We start from the raw sequence: 21,342 nt of genomic DNA, 5'->3' as shown, positions 1-21,342 counted from the left end.
AGCTTTTTTCTTTGGTACCTGCTGCAGCACGTGACTATTTCAGTATAATGTTCACAACATGCCAGAGCTGCACCACGAATGATCGAAGTCATTCTCCCACATCTATAGAAACATGTAGTTAATAGTTGGTTATGAATCGGCTGCACTTCCATGGAGCCTCACACGACTGTCTGGTACCAACAGAAGCACACAAGTGAGCAAAAGTGCTCGCTCTGCAGAAGGACGTCCCTGTGTTAGTGACGATGGTGCAGATGCTGAAGTCTGACCTAATAGAGCTAGGTTCTCTTCTGATGGGAAGCTTCAGCAATTCATTATTTTTGTAAAAGTATATATTTGCACACTGACTGACCAACACAGGCCAGCAGTGCAAAACGCCTTTTGGATTGTGTTGTGCTTTCAGCTACAAAGCTGCAGTGTGTGCATTCTGCAGCTTTATGTTCAGAGACCAAAAACCAATAAATACATTTAAAAATCTTAGACTTCTCTCTCATTTCTTCCTACATTTCCCACAGTGCTCTTTGGTAGTGACAACCGATGTATCCAACCTAAGCTCCAACAGGCTGCGTAGCATTCAGAAACACCACACACCTGTGGTCGGGGTGGATTACGTGTACAGGTGTGTGGAGAGAGGAGTTCTCCTGCAGGTGGATGAATACAAGCTGGACACGTCCTCTGCCTTATCAGCTCCTCTTCATCGCTCCTCCTTCAAGGCGGCTCCACTGGCTTCGCTCGCACCTCAGCAGATAGGTCTGTATAGAAAGCACCACTAAGCAGATCTTTACAGTTTCATTTATTTCTGTATTTTTTTTCCATTAATTTGCGTTACAGACACAGACAAGCTGCTAATTCTACCCACATGCAGCACAATGACTGATATTTCCTTTACTGTTCAGTAACATCGTCCCCCCACGCTGATTGAAATACATTCACATTAAAAATGTTCAGCAGACTCAGCCAGCAGGTTGAACTAGTTTTATTAGGTCAGATGAACATGGGTGTGTGCAGCTGTGTGCAGCTGTGTGCAGCTGTGTGCAGTGTTACACATTCACATTGTGTTTAAAGCTGATGCAGCACTGTTGTGCAAATTGATAAGAACCTGTTTGCTACTCGGTGTGTGCAAAGATCTGTGCACAAGGTGATATGATATGGAGTTAATTATTAAACTGTGTGTGTGTCCATACTGCAGGGTCAAAAGGCCGGGCCCAACCTGTGGAGTGTGTCAGTGGGACTCAGAGGGCAGAGAGTCCTGAGAGGAGTGGGAATGTGCTGGACAGGTTCAGGTGAGAGACGCCATCTGTCTATTAGTGAGTTACATTAGGACCATCTGTCTGTTAATGTCGACGCCCTGAGTTATGAAGACACCTCTGACCTGTCACGGTACAGGACAAAGTACCAGGGATGCACTGATCTAATATTTTGGATCAGATGTGTCTGATTCTGGTTCAAGAACCTGGATGTGGTACATGGTTAACAGCCAAGTTCATTCTGCTCTGATTTACACACAAACTGGGTTCATGTGAGCGATTACGCGTGTAATAGGCGTGTAATAGGCGTGTAATAGGCGTGTAATAGGTGCACCGTGTGCGTTTCACACTTTGCCTCTGCCGAGTGTGAAGTGGACACACAAGCAGAAGTTGCTTTACCAGCAGGAGGAGACAATATATTTAAAGTCAAGAATCACTAGTAAAGGCACGAAGTACATCCCAGCGTCCTTCTGTGCCAGAAAGGATAAAGCTGGGCTGCTAATATGTAATTACATGTTTATACAGCACCACATGACAACAACAGTGGTGTCTTTATATTGTGAGGTAGAGCCTACAGTAATACAAAGATTGTGACTGTGATTATTGTCATGTTGGCTTGAAATCAGGTGTCTCCATCTGCTGGTACTGCATTGAACTGCAGCACAGACAGCTTTCTCTGTAAGCCCCGCCCACGTTGGCTTCAGATCTGGAAACATTGGCCTGGTTAAAAACCTGAACTGTTTGTTCTCTAAGCTGCTGTAGTTATTAGATTGGTTTAATAGTGCAGATAACTGCTCTGATAAGCTTCCTCCAGTCATGGCGCCTCAGAAGAAAGCTGATGTTTGAAATGTTCATCTTGACAGAATTTATAGAGACACTGATTCGGATCTTCCATCAGACCAAAGTGACTTTCAAGTGGCAAAGTATTCGATCTTTGAAAAGGTAAAAGAACATTTTTGTAGCTTACCACTAATGACGTTCCCACAGCAATAATTACTGTAATGACTCTTACTGGTATGAAACATATGCGCTGTAGGTAAACAGCAACAGTTGGTGTGTGCTGGAGCTGCAGAGCTTCAAAGGGGAGGAGGGGCGGCAGTACCGTGTGGTCAGATACTGGAAGGATGATATACTCTGTGAGGTAAGAAGTGTGTATACATGTGTGAGACTGACGCGACTCCACTCTGGTTCATGTTTTCTGTGTCCTGATGTGAAACTCTATAAATGTACATTTGTCTTTTGAAATGAGAGCTGAGCTGGATCCCTGCAGAGAGCGTAGTGTTGCTTCTTTAGCTGCTCGTCTTCAGGTCCAACAAATATTAGTGCGATGAAATCTCCTGACAGAAAAAACCAATCAGTCACAAATGTAGCGTCAGTGTCACGCAGTGCTGGTGAAATACTGTGTGTCATGTGCACACTCTGTCAGTGCGCCCCAGGTGAGCTCGGTGAGCTCGAAATCATCAGCAGTGCTTAAACGAGTCCTGTGCCAAACCTAGAAGGGTTACGACCAACTCCTGGTGACTTCCTGTTTCTCCGTACAACAGCAGCCCATCTGTCACTGCTCATACCTGAAGGATTGTGTGCATAGACAGTATAAAAGATGTTTCAAATATTTTCAAAATAGACTTTTTATTCAGTGTGACCTCAAACAGCTGACAGACTGATAAGCTCAGCAGGAGGGTCAGGACGACTATCGTAGTCTGGGTCCTTCAGATGGAGAGCAGCTTTGAGACGTCCTCCGAGCTGCACTAACGGCAGTGTTGCTGTTCTCTGTGCAGCCGGGTCTGAGACAAGTAAGCAGGGACTGTCTGCAAAACAGGAAGACGTGTTCCACAGTGCACTGTCAGCACAATCACATGTCACTGCTTGCATAGACCTTTGATTTTGTGTCTTTTTTTGCACACATACTTGTGTTTCACAGAAGAAGGCCGTGAGGGACAAGCTGGTGTTTTTGTCCACCTCAGAGGAAGCTCTGGAGGTGTTCCAGGCCCTGAGAGACAGCCTGGAGGCTTCAGGTCTGCGGAGGCAGAGCAGGTTTCCTCCTTCTGCCTGTGAGATGGGCTCTGCGCCCCTGCAGCAGGTCTGACACACTCACTGATGAATATTGCATCACATCTTTGCTCTTTGCTCTCAGCTTTTAGACTCACCTTTATTTACTTCACTCGTTTTTTATTTGAAGAATTAAAGTTTAAAGACATTTTCTTCAATACAAAATGTTTTCCACTTTCTTTCTGAGGTTTAATGAATCTTCAGTTTTTCCAATGAGGAATATTGTTGAATATCAACACTGACCAAAACACTGGTTATAATTTTTGACATATTAAGAGGACACAATATTACAAAGTACACTCCCACCAACCACTGTGGCCTGAAGCATCAACCTTTACTACAGCGATCTTTCTCTCTGTTAAACTGTATTGCAGCAGTTTACAGTACAAAGCTGTGGGTGGATCGGGTCTCACACCATGAATAATAACAGTTCAGTACAGATTAATTAAGAATGTCACCGTCACATCAGATGCTCTGCTTTATGTGTTCGTGTCACATTTTATATTTGTGCTCAGATTAAAGTTTCCTAAAAGTAACATAGAAGGAAAACACGAGCGTTTTGGACGTGTGTCCAAATCTGCTTTAAACTAAAAGGACTGAATTCATGTTTCTGGACGAGAGAACATGTGGGAAATCCTGTTTCTTAGTAGCACGTTTGACATCTGAGACCTCCATCTGTGCTGCTCAGCAGTTGGATGATACATGCTCTGTTTGATTGACAGCTGCTCCTGGAAGAGAAGCTCAACACAGGAAGCTTATCACAGGAAGTGGGTGTGTTTGTGGAGCTGCTGTGGACCGAGGCGCTGGGCTGCCTCGACAACATCCTCAGAGTTTCAGTGGACAAGCTCAGCCTGAATGATGTAAGAGTTTCTCTGTTTGTAAAACGTGGAGCTGCTGACGGTGACCACTGAGAGAAACTGCAGCTTTCCCATCAGCCTGACCTGATAGGACTGTGTGTGTGTGTGTGTGTGTGTGTGTGTGTGCATGCGCGTGCGTGCGTGCGTGTGTGTGTGTGTGTGTGTGTGTGTGTGTGTGTGTGCATGCGCGTGCGTGCGTGCGTGTGTGTGTGTGTGTGTGTGTGTGTGCAGGTGAGCAGGGCAGAGGGCTTGTTGCTTCAGGCTCAGAAGAAGCTGACAGAGGGAAACCACACTGAGCTGATGAGTCTCCTGGAGGACGTCTACACTCTGCTGCCACACAGACAACTCTCCATATTTCCCAGCACCAAGCTCATCTCTCAGAAACTGGACCTCTGTCAGGTACCACGCACACGGCTCTGAGACACGCCCACTGACGTCACACGTACTGAGAAAAATATCCTGCAGAATGATTTCTGTCAGAGATGCAGTGTGACTGAGCCAGGACAGAAAAGCCAACAAAACTATCACAATACAACTTGCAAAAACACGAGAGCACCGACTGGTTCCACCGCTTTGGCACCATGTAAGAAACAGTTCCATAAAATCTTAAAGGTCAATGTGAGGCACGTGATGTAAAGTACACATAAGGCCTCTCCCAGCTGCTGGGAGTGTTTCTGAAGGAGGAACGTTGCACTATGAACTACGACCCTTTAACTCCACCAGGAGATGGAGCTTTTTCACAAAAACCTTTCACAATTTTTTGATCGCTTTTACGCTGAAATATAAAAAATTGGTTTAGAAAATGTCGAACAGGTGGATAAACGTTAGTCAACCTGACCGTCCTGTGCACTGCGACATACACTACAGACGACCAAAACAATCCCAGCATGCATTTCTTCATTTATCCAGAGATGTTTGGGCTTCAGCTATTCCGGTTCACTGTTCCTCTTAAGAACTTTTCAGGTTTTGCTACTAAAACATATTAACACAGTAAAATGCTAACCAAGCTAGCGCCGCAGCACTGGTGTAAGCTGAGTGCTTCCTGGCTCTGTCCTGTGTCTCAGATATCATCACACATTTGTAGAAAACATTAAAGAAAAAAAATACACGACGACTTCAAAGGTTAAAAGTGTGTTTGAAGGGCCAGAGGAGGATGATGATTGGACAACATCACAAATCCCCCCACTCCAGTGCACAAGTCCATGATATCGATCAGCTCAGCCTCTGTGTTCTCTTTGTATCTTTAGACTAACACAAAACAACGATTTGATTTCCTCCAGTTAATCCGAGATGTTCTGAATGCAAGTGAGATGACTCTGAGGAGCCCCGCCCCTTCCACTGTGGGGAAGTATCGAGCTCTGAGGTGCAGCGTTGAGACGGTTCCCCCCAGTAGCTCCGAGTTTCAGGCTGTGACCGATCTCCTGCAGGACAGGTAGTTTCATGTCCACTTTCCAAACGAGGATTAAGTAACAGCGACACATTCAAATTCATGGTGACATATTGTGATAAGGACCCAACACACAGGATTTCATGTTGTTTTGACGTTTCGTGGTCACTCAGGAATAGCTGCTGCATTCCACACACCCTCCTCCATCTCCGCTGTCACTATATATACCAATCGATCAAAGCTTTATTCGCCACATGCAGGTTGCCCTGCAGTGAAATGGGACCCCCCCCCCCCGACCTTACACACACAACACAGACATCACATGGGGAGACAAGTCGGAGATCGGTAGCGTTACAGAAAAACACTGAAATGTACACTACAATGGGAAAGTACAAGAGGAAAAAAAGAGACCTCTGCTCATGCTGTGCTTCCATGGCAGGACAGCACGAGAACAGGAAACAAAGAAACTCCTCTGCACAGAGAGCACATAAATGTCCACAGCACAACTTTGTGAAAGACATGACAAGCCACAGGATTGGGTGGGGGGTGAGGAGTAATCCGAAGCGAACACAGCAGCCGCCCTGCACAGTGCTACCATTCCAGCGCGGCACACCGACCCGCCGTGTTCCCCCGCAGGAAACAAGCATCCAAGGCGTTTGGAAAGGGAGGGGGATGAGTGTGTGCTTATCAGTGTAAGTGTATGTGTGTGCGTGTCCAGAGTTCAGCGGAGACAGTGTCCTTCGCCCTGCCAGGCTAAGTAAACAGTCTTCCAGCCAACCCAGGTGGCCTTGCAGGGAATGGGAAGGAACAGACTCAACACAGTCGTTATCAGGGTGTTGTTCGGCTCCGGCCTTGAGCCCACAGCTGGCGCTGAAGGGGTCTCCGCATTATAATGGTGGTTTTTCTTTTACAAACAACTCATGAGAATTTCAAGCCGTTTTTAACACTCCGACACCGACACTGGTCTCAATCTCCCGTTAATAGCTGCGAGTTTCTCCATGATGTTATTTACCTTCAGTTCCGTGATCTTTTCAGTCTTTTGCTCACATAGCAGATTCTGAGACCTCACAACCGCAGCCAACTGATCTGCGATGTAATCCAGCTTCCACCCAGAGGTGTTGTTCCGAGTGGATTCTTCCCTGATGTAATCCAACATACGCTCAGAGGTGTTATTCTGAGCATTCACTGCAGCCGTAAGCGCCTCCAAGCTCGTAACCATGCTGCCTTCAGTGAGCCCTTTCTGAGAAGTCGCACCTGTCGTTCCAATCCCAGCGGGCATCCTTGTGGGGGTTTGAACAGCCGGTTCCGCTCTCTTAATTCTCCGATAAGCCAGGGCCAAGCCAGCTCTGATCAGCAAGAACCCTGTTATCATGGTTCTGAATAGGTAGATATCTTCAGCGTCCTCGATCGACAGTCCCGCCAAGCACACGATCCTCTGCCACCCATCCATCGTGTATCCGGCAGGGAAAGTCCCTCCAGGGCACTCGGGCTCTCCCGAGCCCAGACTTCTCGTTAAAGGGTGTCAATAGCATCCAGAGACCAGTTGATCAAAGCCATAATTCTCTTTTAGGTTTTAGACACAGACTGTGAGAGTGTTCCAGGGAAGTGAAAAAAGCACGAGACAAGACAAGGACATAAGAAGCAAAGCAGGGAAGATAAGGGAGAGGAGTGCTTTTAGGTGCTCTGCCCCTTCACTTTGGAGTTCCCCCGACCTCAGAAACACTTTATTCCCTCTTTTTAAGTCCAACCTTAAAACCCACCTGTTGAAAATTGCCTACTCCATATAACTCATCCATGAACTTAAACTTTCTGTCTGCTGCTCTTATTATTGTGTATATTTCATGTTTTTATGCCTGTTTATTTGCTGTACAGCGTCCTTGGGTGTTTTGACAGGCGCTTTTAAATCAAATGTATTATTATCCCTGCTGTCAGAAGCCGGTCGTTGCAGAGGTAAACGAGCCAACGTGTTCACAATGATCTGTCTTCAGTTTTCTGGCGCATGTCTTCTGTATGCAACGACACAAAGATCTCTTTCACAGATGTTCCCTCGCTTTAATCTGTGTTTCGCAGCAGGGTGCAGATCCAGCAGATTGTGCGTGTCGGCCGAGGGGTGGAGCTTCAGACCTTTAAGAGCGAGCTGGGGAATGTTAAGCCACTCCTCCATTCCTCCAGTCCCAACAACTTTGTGGGAATCCTGTCTCGGTGAGAACAACTGATCCTGTCGTTTGTCTCATACCTGATTCACTGTAAGAAAACGGACTTCAAGCTGAACCCACATCGACAAAACTCTTCTGTAAAGCCGTCCATTCAGAGACTTAGCTCGTCGCATCGAGCTGTGGTTGACACTCTCATATACACTGAAACAAAGTCTGAATGTCGTCAGGGTGTTGTAGTCACCCGCCGTGGGCAGGCAGGCGGGTGGCGTGAACAACAAGTCAAGAACGTGGCGCTGTGGGGAATTTAAACACTTTAGCTGCAGCTACCAAATATCTCGATGAGTCTGGATCTCAGTGACGTTGACCTCGAGGTCAAAGTTGTCTGGAAACTTCATGATAACTTTAATTGATACCATAGCTGCATGTAGTAGTGACCTTGACCTGAAGGTCAGAGGTCAACTGAGAGTTAATGAGGAACATTTATGCCATAGATGCGTCTTTGGGGAGGGGGCGACTTGTGGCCGTCAGTATTTAATTTTATTCAACTTTTGGGGATAAAACACAACCGTGTGGACGTCTTAGTCCGTTTGCATGAACACGTTTGATTTAATATGTCAACCAATCAGATCAAAGACTGAAGGAAAAAACAAAGGTTTTCTGTATTTATTGTGTTTCAATAAATACTCTGTGCTTGGTATTTACATGTAATCTAACTGATAAGCTACCAGGACATCTCTGCCTGTGTTCTGCTGCGAGTGCAGATCTGTGATGCTGTGTGGGAATAATGAATGGAAACTTAATGGGACAGAATCCCGTGTGCTTGGATTCTAAGAAGAGCAACAACAGCTTGCTGTCATGGTGTGCGTGCAGCAGGACTCAAGGTGACAAAACTCAACTTTATTTGCTGGACAGGAAACGAAGAGAAAACTAACTAGACTGGGGAAGATAAACAGGCAGACAGAACTCACATGAGGATACAACACGACACAGAGCAACAAAAACACAGGGCTCGAATAAACACCGGAGCAATCGGGGAATGGGAGAGGGAAACACAGCTGGGACAAATCAGACCTAACTAGACAACAGAAGCAAAACCAACACGCTGCACACAGGACAGGGACTATCAAAATAAAACAGGAAACACAGAAACAAAACTTAAGGACTAGAAATTACAGAACAAAGAACTACTAGAGCTCGAAATACAGAACCTTAAACCAAAAGACTGGTAATGATAAACCACGATGAAAGCTCAATAATTATACCAAAATCAAAACACACGACCCAGGACTGTGACACTTTGGGTCACACCAAAGGTTTGTTGTCTGTTGTGAGACATGTCTCGCTTTTTAACCAGTTACAGGAAACTGTGATTTGTCTTTAACCCTTTAGAGCCGGTCGGAGCGGGCACGCTCTGTTTTGTGTAACTATTTTTAAATCCCGGTAGCTCTGCAACCACGTGAGCTAGCGCAATAATTTTTTTTGCATATGAAACCGGAGGAGTTGTACTTACATCTTATGCCATCAGCTTGTCCTCGGTCACAGTTTCCTTCCACATATAGCTTTGCAAAAACTGCATAAAAAGCGCTTGCAGCAACAAAAACATAATATTCCAGAAACACGCTTTGCCGATCCGATCAGCTGTTTGTAACACTTCCTACGTCCATCAGCGTGAACTATCACATGACCGCATGTCCTGCCCGAAACCGGAAGTGACGTCATTTTTCGCGGAAATGTAGTTTTTACCATCAGGGCCTCATGAGCCTATACTGGTGTTTTTAAAAGTTATCTTTGACTTTATGACTTTCTGTGTCGTTTCTGGGATGCTGAGGACTCATATTGCACTGCTGGAAATAGTTTATTTTGATGCATATGCTGCTTTTTGCAAATTTGCACTATAATATTTATTTTCGTTTTTCCTGCAGTATATAAAAATTGGTGTATTTCAAAAACAAAACTATGAAGACACTCAAAATAAATTTCCTGTGGTGGGGAAACTATTTTGTGCAACTTTTTTGTATTTACAGTTTTGAGGGATAAGCCTCTTAAATTTCTCTAACTAGAAATATATGTTAAAAAAACAAAAGCGATTTTCAGTTTTTTTGTAGTTTATTGCACTTTTTTGCAATTTATGTAATTACTGTGCACTTAATGCAGACATATTATTAAAATCTGGGCTATAATGGTTGTATTGATGTATATCAACTTGAAATGCTCCCAAAAATGGCTCCACAGCATGTAAAAATATACTATAAGCTCTGGTGGACTTGGTTCTATGGTAGGTCCTAAAGGGTTAAGGACACTGACTGGCCAGGTGGATTTCAGCCGGACACCGTGTCTCTGGATGTTTAGTGCTTTATTTCTACAGCCCCAAATCACAACAACAGTCACCTGAAAATGTTGTTAGTGGTTTCACATTTATCGTGTATACAGACACGCACGATGTGTTTATCACATCACTTTGAAACATGTCGTTTTTTCACCTGTCCTCTCTCTTATTCTTTCACTTTAGATAAACATTATGTCCATAAATATTTGGACAGAGACAGGTTTGGTTTTTTATCACAATGAATTTGTAATGAAGTTCAGACTTTCAGCTTTCATTCAGAGGGTGGAACAAAAAGATGTGAGGAACACAATCTCATCATTTCAGGGGCTCAGACGTCATTGGACAAACGAAACAAGTGAAAGTAATTGTTGAAACGCCTTTTCTGGCACTGACAGCCTGAAGTGTTGAATTCATGGACATCACCAGACGCGAGCCTCCTCCTTTGTCATGCTGTGCCTTCACTGCAGCAGCTTTCAATCGCTGTTTGTTTGTGAGCCAAAGTCTTCAGCCAATGAAACGCTCAGCTGGGTTAAGATCAGCTGACTTGGCTCCGGCTGTACGTCTTGTGTCCATCTGTATTAGGAAACGCCGTCCAATCATTTAGCTCGATTTGAGCAGACCTCCTTTACATAACGATATCTTTACTTTCATATGAATTGTGTGTCTTTAATGTGTGTAGTGAAACAGCAGCTGTGTTTGTGTCCTCCTCTTCAGTGGCCTGCTGCTGCCCCGTGTGGGAGTCGAGCACCACGGCATAGAAAGAACCGACGTCGGCAAACTGGGCGGTGGGATCTACTTTAGTGATTCCCTGAGGTTAGTCGAAAATCCCAATTTGACCAGTTTCTTTGTGTGTCTGACACATACGCTGCTGTGCAAAAGTCTTGAGCCGCCCCTCATTCATTGACAGTTTGCCATTGAGTGAAAAGTGTAATACGACACATAAGGCAAGTATGAAGAACTAGTTCAAGGACGAGAGACGTGTTACAATCTGGACACAAATCTGATGGTTCCATTGATTTTGATTCCCAACACCACTGAACTCAGTCTTGCACCTCTCCCCCGACTACGTGCGCATCGGCAACGCTTTGAACCAATAACGCTTTGAATAAGATCATGAGACTTGTTGCCACTTGTTTTAACGTGATCTTGTGTAATCTGCACGCCTCAGCATCTTCTCCTTGGTTCCCTAAGAAGGGCTGTGAGGTTCATACGCTGTGGAGTGTTTTCAGTCCTCTGGTTGTAGAGTTTCCTCTGAATGTAAAGCAAACACTGACCTGCAGTAATAAAAGCTTTCACTTGTTATTATTGGAGTTTTGATATCTCTGAACCAAGATGGCAGCAACACAGTCACGTTTTCCATCCACAGCACCAGTCTGAAATACTCCAAGCCCGGCGTGACGGATGGCTCCCGGTTGTTGTTGGTGTGTGACGTTGCGTTGGGACGTTGCAGGCAGGTCTACAGGACGGACGTCCTGCTGAAGCAGGCTCCCGACGGATACGACAGCGTGCGCGGAGTCCGCCGCGCTCCAAACACTCCCTCTGAGTTTGAGGTACAGTAGGACTGTGTGAGCGTTTACATGCACATGGATAAACAGACAGAAGAAAACACTTACTGCCCATAAGCTGAATTATTGTTCTTTGCTGAATATTTAACTGTTGTCACACTAGGTTCACTTCACTAATGCACACAAACATACATCCACTCTTGTGTCCTCCAGGATGATGAGTATGTGGTATACAGTCCTGATCAGGTGAAACTCAAGTATGTGGTTCAGTTCAGCATCCAAGGAGACCAGCTAAAGGCCTTCACTCCTGCCGTGGACATGTCACCTGAGCTCTGTCTTCCTTGTTCTGCTGAAGGTGAGCACTGGACAGCTGCGCCTTTGATCGGCTCTTATTTATGGCGATGAACGTGAGAGTACAGTGCGCTCAGCTTAGTGGTTGAACTTGAGCTTTCATACGTTTTTACCCCTCAGCTGTAAAAGGCTCATGTGGTAGCATCGTCACCACGTTTATAATTCCAGTAAGCTGAGAATGAAATTTGAACCTCAAGTGCTAAAAATCATCAGTGACCCTTGACCTCAAGATCAAGTTCATAGGTCTGAAAACTCCAAAAGGAAGCCACCCAGGATTATGACACTTACTCCAGACTTGCATCTACTCACATTAAGCCCAGACTGATCCCAGTGGGGTTAACCAGTAACACCACCAGATATAACATGTCACTGCTGCACAGCTGTCTTTAAAGGTAAACAGTGATGTCATTCATTAGATGCAGCTTATAATTTACAGATGGACTTCTTTACTCAAAGCACTTTTTAGTTTATCGTAGAAAGACACAAAACCTTTGCATGTAGAGTTGGTGAAACGACACAACAACAGTTTTTTGTCAAGCTCTTCAAAGTGTTTGTTTGCACGTGCAGGATGTTGGTTGGGCCCTCAGCTACAGGTTTGTTGCCATGCAGGCCGAGTCTAAAGAAGTGTCGAGATCCTGCTCCGGTGGCTTCGTCTATGTGAGAGGACTGTGTTTATTGGTCAGGATGGGACTGACAGTCTCTGAACAGCTATGAGATTAGTGGAAATCCTTTGTCAGCACGGTCTGCTATGTGCGAATTATAATTATGAAGCTGAAAGATAGAAATGAAGCTAACCACGTCATTCTGCACTGTTTCGTCTCTTGTTTCTGTGTGTAGAGCTCAGTTTAGGCGATGATATGTTTGAAAGCAGTAAAAACCCCTTGGAAGAGGTGACCGCCGGACTGTTGGACAGCGCTGGTCAGCAGCTCCCTCTGCAGGCCGTTCATGTGAAGTGTAAACTGATGGATCTGCTTTCGCAGGTAACGGTGGCACATCGAGTCGTTTCAGTGTTTTTCATTGTTAGCTTGCTGACATACGATTTGACATTTGATGTGATCGTCTGTGTCCTTCTTAGGTCATCATCTTCCAGAAATACACAAATCTGAGCTCAGTGCCCATTGAGGCAAAGTATGTTTTCCCTCTAGATGATTCAGCTGCAGTGTGTGGGTTTGAAGCTTTCATCAACGGGAAGCATGTCGTGGGACAGGTAACGGAGCGTTATTCAAATACTAGTTCACCGTCTGAACGTTTTCATTTCCTGTTTCTGTGAATTACAATATAAACACCTGTCAAACTCTCTCTATTTATATATATATTAGGGGTGCAACGATACACAAAATTCACGGTTCGGTTCGATACTTTGGTGTCACGGTTCAATATTTTTTCAATACAAAAAAAATGTTCATGCCTTTTTAATTTGTCATTTATTAAATTTTCACGGCACATTCTGCACCACATCTCTGTGCGTTCATCATTTGTTTGAAGCCAGCTCACCTCCTGCAAACACTTTTCCGAGAATACGTGCTTCTTTTGTGGTTCGGACTCCTTCTGACATTTGTTTGGAGGTGGAGGAACATCACAGTAATTGCTTAAAGGAGCTTCTTCGACATCTTTAAGAGTTCTAAACAAATGTCTGTCCTCCTCCTGAAAATCTTATGTACACAAACACGCGTTGCAACTTCTTATCTTGTGCGCGTCTTTTGTTTTGACAGCGAATGCGCACCTGCGGACCACTTATGTGCAGCCCTGGTTATTTAGCTCGTCATGTTGCAGCCACAGAAATTCTTTTGTCCATGAAACCATAAAGCTGCACTTTCTTTTTGCCTTATAGTCTGATTTGTCATAACTTCTCCGTTTTGTGGTAAGCTTTTCTTTGGCTGTCACTTCTTCACCCTGACCTGTCTTATTTGGCTCAGCAGAACTAAAATATATATCTGTCTGTGAAGGTTCTCAATCATCCAGGTCATCGTAGTCAAATATAAATCCTGCTGCTTTTACACACACTCACATAAGCTCAGCGATTCTCTGCGCGATCAACCTCTCACATGTTTAAGCTGCGGGAGATTTCACTTGTCATGTTTGCATAGTAAGCTAACGATTGATAAGACGATGTCAGAGGAATTGGTGTGCAAATTATCATCACTCACAGATCAGTGCTGTCGCTCTCTATACACAGTTCGCGCGATTGCAAAGTGAAAGCAAAAAAACAAGCGCAAATTCAAACACGATTTCAATATGTCACATATTGACAGTGGCTCACCGATGCCAATGACATAATTACCCAGCTACATTTCTGAAAGAATGCAAAAGCATTGACATATATTTTTCCTTCCTACAATAGCCCGACGGGCAGGGAAGAGATAGATTTTGGTAGCCTGACTGGCAAAATCGCTAGCTCCGGGACGTCGGGTTTTACTTTAGTCCATGACTCGCTTACCTTCAGGGTCATACGTCACATGAAAACCAAAATAATTCCAAACGCCAGATCTGAATGAGGGTGGGGGAGGTTCAATTTGCCATGTTGCAAGGAGAGCTTAACTTCTGTCTCGCTAGCTTGCCCTGCGCTCTTCCTTCTGACGATGCTGTCTGTGTTGAGCGCTCAGTGGATCTGCGCTCGACAGTGCACCCTAGGCGGAGTAGTCGAACGCAGATCCACTGAGCGCTCAACACAGACAGCATCGTCAGAAGGAAAGTTGATAAAATAAATTAAAAATGTTGTATTGTTCGATGCATATGCGTACCGAACCGAAAGCACTGTATCGAACGGTTCAATATCTATACAAGTATCGTTGCACCCCTAAAATATATATATATATATATATATATATATATATATATATATATATATATATATATATATATATTTATTTTATTTTATTTTTTTTATTCATGAAAATGTGACCAAAGCATAACAGGATCTTTTATTATTCCTGTTGTTGTTGTCAAAGCCCAGCAGTCTGTTGATAATACCCAGTACTCTGACGCTGGAGGGAGTAGAAAAGCATTCTTTAGTGTTTTCCACAAAGTTCTGCCAACATCAACGAGCCTTGAAGCAGCCGGGTTTGTAAAAGACTTCAGGCTGTGACTACATCACCCTTCAGCTCACTCGCTCTTTTGCTAGTTTGATCTATCAAATGCAACATTTAGGTTTATTTTGGACATTGAAGTTCTCATGAGCTCATTGGCTAATGATTTGTGAGTCACAATTTGTTGACCAATAAGCACGTGGGTTCTCTCATTTCACAGCCCTGTGCTCGTGACATTTGGATTCAAAAGATGAACGATGAATAGTAAAGCTGCTCAGTTTGAGGCACTACGTCTATCGTGTATATAAAGCCTGTGCTGTTCAACACAACGTGAGCAAACCAATGGATGTTTGTTTCTCAGGTGAAGGAGAAAGAAAAAGCTCGCAAGGAGTACAAACAGGCTATTGAGAAAGGACATGGAGCTTATCTCATGGACCAGGATGCACCTGTACGTCTAAGCACGCACACACGCACACACACACACACACACACACACACACACACACACACACTCATCATGCGGGTCCAGAGCTGTTTAGCGTCTCCTGGTGTTATGTAGGCCCTTTTAGCCGCCGCTGGTTGTGACATGGTCTGTATCCTCACTGCAGGATGTGTTCACCATCAGTGTGGGTAACCTGCCCCCTGGTGCAACTGTCCTCATCAAAGTGACCTTTGTCTCCGAGCTGATCGTCAGGGACGGCACAATTCTCTTCTCCCTGCCCGGCAGCGTGGCTCCGTGGCAGGAGAGTGCATCCCTCAACCAGACCACACAGGTAACAGAGATCCTGTCCGGCTCATGATTGAATCAGAGTTTGCTTTGATGACAAATATGACTTTAAACGTCACTCCACAGGTCAGTGTGGAGAAGGTGTGTGTAACTGATGAAGCTGCGAGTGTGAGGTGAGCGAAATGAAGCATTTCTGTTAACCAGTCTGAACCTCGTCTGCTCATATCCACCTCCAAACTGTTAAGAACTGAACAACAGCTTTGCAGTATTTACAGCTTCATTATTTCGTGTATCCTCATGTTTTTGGTTTGGGGTTGTTCAATCACTGTTCCTTTGCTCTCAGAGAGTTCACCTTGGACCTGTCAGCTGAAATGCCCTATGAGATCTCCAGCCTGCAATGTATCACTCACCAAGTCAAGATGAAGGTCATTTGGCTTTTTATTTTACATTTAAGCAGTGAAACTGAATATTTTATTTACAAAAAATGTGTCCAAGTGGAAGATGGTAGATAATGAAAAGAAGAGGCCCCAGGACAGATCCCTGCACGCCTGCAACCAGAGGAAAGGGCTGAGAAGTGAAGGATTTAAGTCGAATAAACTGAGTGATTTAAACCTGGCTAGTGGGATATGGGAGAGACCGAAGGAGGCGAGCCTACTGAGGAGAATTGAGTGAGAAATGGTATCAAAAGCAGCAGTCAGATCGAGAAGAATAAGAATGGAGAGTAAACCAGAGTCGGCTGCCATGAGAAGATCATTGGTTACTTTTATCAGCACAGTTTCAGTGCTGTGGGGCGGCGAAGACCAGACTGCAACTGTTCATGCAGATTATTATTAGTTACGTATCATCCAAATCTTTTGGGATTTAAGTCCCTCTGATCGAGCATGTGAACAAATGACAACCTGGCTGCATTTGGAATTGAATCAGAAGTCGTTAAAATGAATTCTGCTACTAGTAATAACAATAATTACAATCATTATTATACTTGTTGCCGTTTGTTCTTCATTTACAGCTTTCCAAAACACCGTCATTCATTCTATTTAAAGATTTCGATTGTTAATATTTGTTTACTGTGACTCTATTTTAGTTGGAAATCATTTCTATTTGACCTGTTGTCTGTGTCCAGTCAGAGGAAAGCTGGGTGGACCATACCACTAATTGTTTTACCTCAAAGTTTAAACCAAACTGCTGTTTACAAATATGGATTTATTGCATGCAAACCAATCATTTTTTGCTCTTTAATGTTTGTGGTCATGTAGAAAACCGACTGTAAGGCAGTGGTGAGCGTGCTGCCAGGACAGATCATGGGTCCAGATGGATTCCAGCTGTCCATCATGCTGTCTGACGTCCACCTGCCCAGGATGTGGGTGGAGAAACACCCTGACAAGGACAGCCAGGTTTGTCTGTCGCTCTCTTTGTCTTCTCCTCCTGTCACTCTAAAAATGCTGCTTTTTTGTTCAGCCATCTTGTTTCCGTCCCTTTAGGCCTGCATGTTGGTTTTCTATCCAGACTTTGAGGTCAGCTCCAGTTCAGACGCAGATGAAGTCATCCTGCTGTTGGACACGTCCGAGTCCATGAAGGGAGAGTCTCTCCGCTCGGCCCGCAGAATCGCCCTGCAGATTCTCAAAAGCCTGGATCGCAGCCTGAGACTCAATGTGGTTTTGTTTGGAACAGGTCGGTTTGTACTTGCAGCCTGAGGCAGCTTTTAGGCTAACATTTAAAAAGTGTTAGCTCAAGTCATCCTGAAGGATGTGAATAACAAGAGCAGCACGTCTTTCTGTGAGCAAACCTGTGTCACTCACAAGAGTTTCATTTACAGTTTGTCATATTTGCATTTTTCCCACACAATACTTGGATGAAGCTGTTAATCACATATTACTGAGGAAACCCTGCAAATGCTTGCTGTAGCCAGTGGTAGCTTTCTTAACTTTTACTGTGTTTGCCTTTCAGATCACACAGAAGCTTTCCTAACAGTGACGCCACTTGGTGAAGTTTATGAAGAAGCCCAGAGATTCATCAAGGTCAGTTATAAATCTGCTGTGCTCTTATAGCTCCGGGTACTGAGTAGCATGGCTGCATGCTGCTCTATTTGTTCTATTCTTATCTTAGCAGGTACGCTAACACTAGCTAACATGATCCAGAAAAAGCCCTTCTTTCACCTCAGCCCTAAAAGGCTGATGGGGTTTTGTCACCACCCAAGTTTGTGAATGTGATAACTTGAGAACGAAGCCATGTAGGATTTTCAAATTCTTACTATAGGTGTATCTACCAACAGTGTCAGACATGTTTGAATCTTAGTGACCATGATCTCAAGGTCAGAGGTCAACTGTTCTGAAAAGCTTCAATTCATTTTTATTTATATAGCACCAAATCACAACAAAAGTCCCTTAAGGCGCTTTATGTTGTACAGTAGATACAGAGAAAAACCCAACAATCATATGACCCCCTATGAGCAAGCACTTTGGCGACAGTGGGAAGGAAAAACTCCCTTTTAACAGGAAGAAACCTCCGGCAGAACCAGGCTCAGGGAGGGGCGGGGCCATCTGCTGTGACTGGTTGGGGTGAGAGAAGGAAGACAGGATAAAGACATGCTGTGGAAGAGAGACGGAGGTTAATAACAGATATGATTCAATGCAGAGAGGTCTGTTAACACACAGTGAGTGAGAAAGGTGACTGGAAACTTAACTTGTGACACATCAGACTTATTGGTAATGTCACAAGAACAACAATGGTGTGCTTGGTTTCAACGTAACTTTATTCTTTCATGAGTTATTTACAAGTTTCTGACCATTTATAAAATGTGTTCAATGTGCTGCCCATTGGGTTGGATTGTCAATGCAACCCTCTTCTCCCACTCTTCACACACTGATAATAACACCACAGGAGAAATGCCAGCACAGGCATCCAGTATCCGTAGTTCCAGGTGCTGCACATCTCGTATCTTCACATCATAGACAATTGCCTTCAGATGACCCCAAAGATAAAAGTCTAAGGGGGTCAGATAGGGAGACCTTGGTGGCCATTCAACTGGCCCACGACGACCAATCCACTTTCCAGGAAACTGTTCATCTAGGAATGCTCGGACCTGCACCCATAATGTGGTGGTGCACCATCCTGCTGGAAAAACTGAGGGAACGTGCCAGCTTCAGTGCATAAAGAGGGAAACACATCATCATGTAGCAATTTCAAATATCCAGTGGCCTTGAGGTTTCCATTGATGAAGAATGGACCCACTATCGTTGTGCCCCATATACCACACCAAACCATCACTTTTGTTGTTCCAACAGTCTTGGAGGCATCCATCCAGTGTGGGTTAGTGTCAGACCAATAGCGGTGGTTTTGTTTGTTATTATTCTGCAAATTCTGTGCACCGATCGGGGTCATCCTCGCTGAGATGCTGCAGCAGCTGGAGTTTGTAATGGTGCCATTTGTGAGTAGCACTACTGCACATATTACTTTGTACATTTACACTACTCTGGTCAGTTGTTTACTTGCACTGCTGTGACAATACATTGGGGTGCTAATATGGCACAAGACACTTTAACATTGTATTCACACAATGTACATTTTCAGATTTTGAATCTATTTAATTTATTTATTGTATATATTGTCTTTTTGCACAGTCAAAGGAGAGTTCAGGACACATTTCACTGTGTTGCACTCGTATGACTCTGCATATAACAAATAAAGAGCCTTGAATCTTGATGTAAGGAGCAAAAGACCGCACTAGGGACTGAGCTCTTGGAAACTGAGCTACTGACTGTAGTGACGTTTATGGGTGAAGTTGAGCAGCTGACTGAGCTAATTGCTGAGTTTCATGCTGAGCTGGCAGCTCTGAGTGCTCTGGCCACAACTCAGCGTTCCCTGAGTGCTCTAATTCAGCACGTGCGATTTCAAAGTCCACTAAAAAAGCTACACAGTCCGCTGAATTAGCTCACTTGATCCCCTCGCCAAGGTCGAAGGCGGTTGTTCCAGAACCATGTTCTGCCTCAGTTACTAACTTTAAGGCAGCAGGTTAACAGCCACACAAACAGTCTGAGAATGCACAGCCTGTTAATGGGCTCTAGTTTAAACACTCCAGTCAGAATGAGCACAAGAAAAATAGTTTCCATCACTCCCTGAACACTCCTGCCCAGAATGAACAGTCACTGTTTCAGCAGGTAGTGACAAAATGCCTCGGTTACTCACAACAGCTTCACAATTAGTAACTACAGGGACGGCTGACAGTGAACTAACAGTCTCCAGGCCCACTGGCCCAGAGAAACCCACAGTGGACGGGTTAGACAAAACCTTTCTCTCTACTTTCAGCTGGCTTAGCATTGCTAGTGAGTGGGGAAGAAACGGCCTTCATCTTGTTAATAGCAAGTGGTGTTACAACTATGGTGGAGTCTGAGTTACTTTGTCTGCTGACTCAGCAGACGTTGAAGGAGTTAGAAAAGATGGGGTAGGGTGCCGATGGCGAGGAAGCCTTCTTCCCTGAAGTGGAGGGTCCAACAAGTGAGCAGCAAACGACGGTGGGGAAACTGTCCGCCTATGAAGAAAAACCAGGCAACAAGAGCTCCCAGGGAGGCAGCCGCATCCTCCTCGCCCGGACCCCCCAAACCAAACTGCTCAAAGCTGGAACTTGCCCTCAGCACGGTTACAATTCGAATTATTTTCTTAATGTCCAAAAAGCTCACTACACACTACCCGTGTGTGACGTGAAGGACGGGATTTATTTATAGTGAGTGGAAAAAAACATGTACAAATGCAGCACTGTGGCTCCCGTGGCGATTCCTCTGCGAGTCCGACACACGTGTCCATAAACAGTGAAGAGGTGACAACTCCAAAACCCGATTGCGCTCCGTGGTTTCCCCTCGAGACGACACTACCGACTCCTGGTGGCACAAAACACACACAGCTCAGCAGGAAACCCACAGTAGTGATGTCGTTCACATAAACGCTCATCAACGGAGGTACTTTACAGGTTTGGAATAGACTGGAGCTCCGCCCCCTTCTTAAAAAGGACTCTCTTGATGAGGCCATCAGCTGCAGCTGCTAACGAGCGGCAGGTGTCGCAGTCCCTTCAGTGGCCCAAAGTACCCCGGAGCGCGTATGACCACACACACAGGGAGGAGGAGGAAAACCACCAAAAACACAACATATAAAATAAACATACAAAAAATGCATTAGCTTACTTAGACCCAGGCCATGACAGTAACCTCCACTAAAGCTGTTTCTGTGCTGTGATGAGCTCTGAAACTAATGGTGGACATTGGCCTTTATTACAGTTTGTTCCATGTTTTTGCTTTTATGACTCCAGTAACACGTCAAAAGATTTTGCAACTTGCCCACAGACAAAGAAATGATCAGTTTCTATGGTGGGTTCATGTGAACAGTGAAAGACAGCAATGAGGAAAAGCATCTAGAAAAATGCATTTGAAAAACGTTACACATTCATTTTCATGAAGGAAAAAGTATTTGATCCTCTGGTGATCACAGAGGTCAGGCGTGTCGTGCAGTTGCAGGTTTTGCACACATCTCAGTTTGTCCCGCTCATGTTTGCAGATCCTCTCCAAGTCAGAAATGTTTTGTGGCTGATGAACTAAAACCTTCGGCTCCCTCCACAGATTTTCTATGTATAGCTTCTATTATAATGTGACTGTGTTGTATTAGTGAATATATTTTGATGTTAATGGCACTGGTAATGTTGTGTTTAAAGCCAAACTCAACAGAGA

General features: G+C 44.6%; 1 protein-coding gene across 3 annotated transcripts in view; it reads left to right on the top strand.

Annotated features, from left to right (window-relative positions):
• parp4 (poly (ADP-ribose) polymerase family, member 4) overlaps positions 1 to 21,342 on the top strand; it is a 38,230-nt gene that overhangs the window by 485 nt on the left and 16,403 nt on the right. For 2 of the 3 annotated variants that reach the window (XM_080290734.1, XM_080290733.1), the window contains exons 2-22: positions 513 to 747; positions 1,187 to 1,280; positions 2,108 to 2,186; positions 2,281 to 2,385; positions 3,166 to 3,324; positions 4,016 to 4,153; positions 4,382 to 4,549; positions 5,431 to 5,582; positions 7,608 to 7,739; positions 10,734 to 10,832; positions 11,386 to 11,569; positions 11,738 to 11,879; positions 12,713 to 12,855; positions 12,951 to 13,082; positions 15,263 to 15,349; positions 15,510 to 15,674; positions 15,755 to 15,801; positions 15,972 to 16,053; positions 16,885 to 17,022; positions 17,110 to 17,299; positions 17,576 to 17,646. In XM_080290734.1, the coding sequence (XP_080146860.1) occupies positions 513 to 747; positions 1,187 to 1,280; positions 2,108 to 2,186; positions 2,281 to 2,385; positions 3,166 to 3,324; positions 4,016 to 4,153; positions 4,382 to 4,549; positions 5,431 to 5,582; positions 7,608 to 7,739; positions 10,734 to 10,832; positions 11,386 to 11,569; positions 11,738 to 11,879; positions 12,713 to 12,855; positions 12,951 to 13,082; positions 15,263 to 15,349; positions 15,510 to 15,674; positions 15,755 to 15,801; positions 15,972 to 16,053; positions 16,885 to 17,022; positions 17,110 to 17,299; positions 17,576 to 17,646 (2,742 nt within the window). The remainder of the gene's footprint in view (positions 1 to 512; positions 748 to 1,186; positions 1,281 to 2,107; positions 2,187 to 2,280; positions 2,386 to 3,165; positions 3,325 to 4,015; positions 4,154 to 4,381; positions 4,550 to 5,430; positions 5,583 to 7,607; positions 7,740 to 10,733; positions 10,833 to 11,385; positions 11,570 to 11,737; positions 11,880 to 12,712; positions 12,856 to 12,950; positions 13,083 to 15,262; positions 15,350 to 15,509; positions 15,675 to 15,754; positions 15,802 to 15,971; positions 16,054 to 16,884; positions 17,023 to 17,109; positions 17,300 to 17,575; positions 17,647 to 21,342) is intronic. The other variant, XM_026143982.2, reaches the window with a different exon arrangement.

Source organism: Astatotilapia calliptera, chromosome 16, assembly GCF_964374335.1.
Source record: "Astatotilapia calliptera chromosome 16, fAstCal68.1, whole genome shotgun sequence".
In the NCBI taxonomy this organism is placed as follows: Eukaryota; Metazoa; Chordata; class Actinopteri; order Cichliformes; family Cichlidae; genus Astatotilapia; species Astatotilapia calliptera.
This window is presented reverse-complemented; position numbering and strand designations above follow the sequence as displayed.